Source organism: Branchiostoma floridae, unplaced genomic scaffold (genome assembly GCF_000003815.2).
Source record: "Branchiostoma floridae strain S238N-H82 unplaced genomic scaffold, Bfl_VNyyK Sc7u5tJ_1495, whole genome shotgun sequence".
NCBI classification, from domain to species: domain Eukaryota; kingdom Metazoa; phylum Chordata; class Leptocardii; order Amphioxiformes; family Branchiostomatidae; genus Branchiostoma; species Branchiostoma floridae.
In genome coordinates this window covers 371,490-376,852 of record NW_023365730.1, presented here as the reverse complement: position 1 = coordinate 376,852, position 5,363 = coordinate 371,490, and the positions used below count along the sequence as shown (strand labels likewise).

General features: G+C 41.9%; 1 protein-coding gene across 1 annotated transcript; it reads left to right on the top strand.

Annotated features, from left to right (window-relative positions):
* The first annotated feature begins 3,152 nt into the window (after nt 1-3,152).
* Nucleotides 3,153-4,208, top strand: LOC118407870. The gene is made up of 2 exons (XM_035808434.1): nt 3,153-3,365; nt 3,881-4,208. The coding sequence occupies exons 1-2, from the start codon at nt 3,173-3,175 to the stop codon at nt 4,204-4,206; spliced, it is 519 nt and encodes a 172-aa protein (XP_035664327.1). The 5' UTR covers nt 3,153-3,172; the 3' UTR covers nt 4,207-4,208.
* Nucleotides 4,209-5,363: the final 1,155 nt, after the last annotated feature.

Sequence of the window (5,363 nt, the reverse complement as noted above, 5' to 3'; positions counted from 1 at the left end):
ATTTTTTCACACCAACCTCTGCTTGGAGTATTCCCATAGTAAGTACAATGAACTTGTAAATATGCTACATTGTGCCATCTTCTCTGTCACGAGTCAGGGAACACAACCCGTGGAAAAGTAGCTCGTCTGTGAGCTGAACCTTGACTTTTCACTTCTCTTTCCAGGAACGGATGCATAGTTTAGCCAAGATGATGTCGGTTTGATGTTCGTCGAACACAGTGCCTCGCGTGTCGGCCTGTCCGGTATTCGTACAGAGGCTTGCACCGCCAGAGGGAGATACAACTCCCCGCATTCCCAAATCAGTCACAATCCGCCTTCATGGGTTTATCTAAGTGAACTAGCGTTACTCATGAGATGTTCAAATCGGCCTGCAGGAGTTTTTTTACCTTTGCTAAGAAGGTTGTGTTTTCGGTAGCGTTTGTGTGTGTGTTTGTGTGTGTGTGTGTGCTTGTGTATGTGTGTGTGTGTGCTTGTGTGTGTGTGTGTGATTGTGTATGTGTGTGTATGCTTGTGTGTGTGTGTGTGTGTGATTGTGTATGTGTGGCTATGCTTGTGTGTGTGTATGTGTTTATGTGTGTGTGCTTTGGTGTTTGTGTATGTGTGTACGTTTGTGTGTGTGTGCGTTTGTGTTGGGGGGGGGGCGGCTAAGAAGAAGTCCAGTATAAATCGAGAGGGCTTGGATAAATTGTACAATATATGAATATTGGTTGGGTCAAGTAAGGTCATACCCCAATACCCTTATTATCTAGGGCACCATGTACTAGGTCGGTATGCACTGGATAGATACCAGGGCATTATGCACTAGACAGTTATGTAAGTGCGAGCTTCAGGAACATTTAGCCTCTAGTCACTAAAGAAGTTGTACGCAATGAAACCGGTTTGGCCTACAGGCTGAATAAAAGTTCAAAACTTGCGGCTCCTGATGTCTTACTGAGGGATGACTTCGGTGCGATGGATGTCGGTTAGCTGAGGAATGAGTCCACTCTACCATATATGCTGGTTCACCTTTATTCGCAGGATAACCATTATCCGTTTTATTTAAAAAGTATTTAGGGTTTAAGTCGACAGACTACATGGTTTAAACTGCAATATTTCGAATATACTGCAGTATGAAACCACCGTCCATCGTCTTGATATCCCTAGGTACTAAGAATTTCAATACAACGGATATATGTTACCCCGCGGATAAAGGTGAACCAGCGTTATATTAGTAGGTGTTGATGAGACCTGGAAACGGCGCAGGGTACTGCAGCGGAGCCTCTGGGTCCTCGGATATCTCGAGTTCTGGACATGCTATGGCTATGATTTTTGAGTGATAGATAGCTCTTTGGGCCAAGAGCTAGTGGAATCGTAGAACCAATTCTGGGCTTACAAATAATATAAAGATTTTAAAGTTCCACATCATAATTATGACATCGTCAAGGACAGCCGTCACTCTATCAGGTTCTCTCCTCTTTCAGCATGACGTCAGTGAGACCCAACCAAAGGCTGCCTTGAAGACGAGATACGGGTGGATCTGATGACGAAAAGTTTCAACATTGGAGGAACCACAACCTTCATTGTATGTCAAATAAAATTCACTAAAGCTACTTTGGACAAAATTCAACCTTCATGCTACAACATGTATGTCGAATAAAAGTTACTAAAGCAACTTTGCAAATGTGCTTTTGGAAACGGCAAGACGTTTTCAGGTGAAATCCACTACCTTTTGTTAGTAACTCTGGCGAATGGTAAAGTCACTGATGACAGAGTTATTGCCGAAAGGAAGTAGATGCTATCTTAAACATCTAGCTTATTGTTTCCAAAATCTTTGAGTAACTGCTATATATGGCGTATCTCATTACCTGGATGTCTAACCTTTATTGACATAACCTTCATATTAGGATATGTCGTGATGACATCCGCTTGTCTGTTGAGTTTTGACGTGTAAGCAGCCCTGACAAAGATGATGTAATGGAAACATCCTTTGTATGCTCTCGATTCGGTGCATTACGTAAAAGATTTTACCCTGGCGTCGAATTTACGACAAACTTCATCAGTTTTGCGACAGTGGCAAGACCCAGTTTGCGATATCTTTCGAACCACCTGTTTCTGGCACGTGACAATAGTCACGTATGATAGCACAAAAGTTCTTAGCTTTTATTTTTAAACAGGCTACGTGTGCTACAAGCACGTAGAGCAGAGATAAACTCAAATCCGGGAACCCTAAAAGACAAAACGAAAATATTTGATTCATTTGTCTAACATATAAACTTCCCCTTTGAATTCCTTTCGTTTTTGCGAATTTACATCCGCGATACGTAACCTCCGCGGCCAACTTTTGCATATCAGCCATATGCCTTTTTATCAATTTTTTTTTTATCAAGCTCTCCTTCGTTGCCCGTTTGTTGTTAGTTGATGTCGACAGTCGGCAGCCTTGGCGCGGCCTACAGACGGAGATATCACCAATCAGGTCCGACAAAAACGTCACATTCTTGTCTCGTGTACGCCATAAGAAGATAGGAGAAAACGTTATCCCGTAGATAGTGGTTTGCAGACACACACAAAACTAACCCTTACCAGTGCAGAAGCTAACAAACTCTGCGAACGAAGGGAACGAGTGGGTGCTGATTTTTGCTCCAAGACGCTTTCCGGGAAACGTTACTTTTGGCTTATAAATAACAGGTAAGGTTTGGTGTAATCCTCTTTATGTAGGTCTTTTGTTGTATATTCCTGAACCGAAGAGGTGGTGGACCATTTTCTCTGCTGTAGTCATGAATCTTAGAACTGTTTCTTATTTTGTGGACTAGAGAGATGTTTGCATATGTACATTACGTTAGAATGTGTATTACTGGTAACTGGCATCGGGTAAGACTAAGTAGGAATGTTGAAAATCACGAATAAGCCCTTACCCCCGAAAAGTAAGTCTGCGAAGTCCTTATTTTGCTTCTTTCTGCCCTTTTTTAAAGTCTTGCATTGGCTCAAATTTCCTTTTTTGGCGATGTCGTAAGGGATTGTACCTGACTTTACTCTAAGGTGAAGTCTGTCCACCTATAAAAGAAATGTAACCGTATGCATGACGTGATGTCATCACTTGTTGAATATTTGTCTTTGCATGAAATATGTCTATTTCCACTTGCATTTTTGTTGTCAAGTGAAGTAATTTTCTCCATTTATTTCAGTAATTTCAGAAATGCTATTGTCCCATCACGTCCTGGCCTTGGCGGGCTCCCTCCTGGTCCTGATCCAGTACGCATGCGCGAGCGGCCCTGCCCGTCGGCTGTGTGGCAGCGCCCTCCCGCGGGAGCTCCGTGTCGTCTGCGCCGTCAACAAACGGTCCGTTCCCTCAGGGGAGGCGGGAACACGGGTTGTCAGGGACAACCAAGGTGGGTGAACTGTTTTGCAGCCTCAGAGATGAAACATTTAATCATTTAGTGACTCTTTGAGATCCTTAGAAAATGTTATCAGCTCTAAAGAAGGACGCATTACATCGTTGTGTATAACCGGGGTTGCAAAAATACTATGATGCTCGAGGGGCGCACCCGCGAATATGTATAGACAGACATATACATACACATTTTAATACACACACACTTATAGACAGATAGACACACACACACTCACACATATACACAAACCACACAGACACACACACATAAGCACGACACAGACACACATAGAGTGAGAGGAACACTACGGTACCATGATATGTGCGCGCACACACACACACACAGACACAGTGACACACACACAGACAAGTACAGAACCTTTCACCCTTGGGTAGAGTATCGCATTCTGATATTGGTAACAACCTTCGACTATAAAGCAACCTTCAAAATGTTGATGTCAGGCCTGGCGCAAGAATGGTTGATGATGACAATCTTTCTTTCCAACACTGCAGGTAGCCAATCATCGTCAACGCTGCTGCGCCTCCTTGCGGGTAAAGTAGGAATCACACGAGTGCTCCGATCGGCTCCTAAGCCCAAGAGCGCCACCATGCAGTTTTATGAAGAACTGCACAAACCATTCCCGTCGAGAGACCGATTGAACTTGTACGTTGACATGGATGAGGCGGGAATTGTCCAAGCTGACGTCACCGATGTCTACTCTGACGTCATGACATTGAGTCGTTCCCCGCGCAGGCGCAGACGAGCGGAATGGCGTGGCCTGGCTTACCACTGTTGCGCTGTGGGATGTGACGTCAATGATTTGGCGCGTGCGTGCTAGAGGCATATGTCCAGTTTTAAAGACATTTTTGGTAAATGTTAGGTTAAGATCTCTGCATCCTTCATCCTATTAGCCATGTCTTAATTTATTGAACCTTATTTATAGGAAATTCAGTACCTGGTACCTATTACTATTTTATTACTGTTAAGGAGTAACTTATTGTTCGAGTATTTAAATAGAGGAAGCTGGCAACTTTTGTCCTATATGGATAATCTTCCTTGGATATTAGATAAATTGTGACTGTTACAACAGCGCCTCCTTTTGATATTACATAAAATTGCATAGTCGCATAGTTAAGACATGCATTTATATTACGCTATATGTTATTAAAAGTTATGAAAGTCTCAAAAGTAAATGTGACATTTGAAGGGAAACATTTTTTATTACATGGAATTTTTACCATTTTAATACATTGTTCCTTATCGACAAAGTCTTGCTTATCTAAATAAAACATTTGATTCTTTGTAAGGGTCCTTGTCGTCACTTTTCATTAAACATGATGTCTATAATCTAAATGGGTTAAAACAACTTTATCAGCATAACTTTACTGGTTTATTAGCTCTAACCAGATTTCGTCTCGCCCGTATAAGCTTCCCGGTATATATTCCTTTCCCGTCATATATTCCTTTCCTGGCATATTCCAGGTTAAAAATCGCGAATCGAATCGACCCCCCCCCCCGAAAAAAAAATTCGCCAAGGTTCCAAGAGAGGCCGTTGGAGGAGGCTATGTTTTTTCTGTGTACCGAATCATAAGGTAGTACCAGGGGACAAGGTTGTTTGACAGGTCTGAAGTAGCGATGACAGTGGTAATAAAGCTATTCTCCGCCAACGCAAAGTTCACCTGTCGCCGAAAGAACCATCAAATATAACATAGCAGGGCATTGAACTCGGTATAATTACTAAGGCCATATTGATTGGATTATAAGGATGATATCCTTTGGGAACCGAACAACTGAGATGCAAGCGTGAGAATAAAAAGGGTTTGACAAAAAAGTTGTTTTCATCATGAAATCTAAGAGGTCAGGAAGGTTGAACAAATGACAACATACAGAATATGGTATAAAGAATAATAGATTCCTATTGGACATCTTAAATTGTTTTCATTCACAGAGTATAAATAATAATAATAATAATAATAATAATAATAATAATAATCA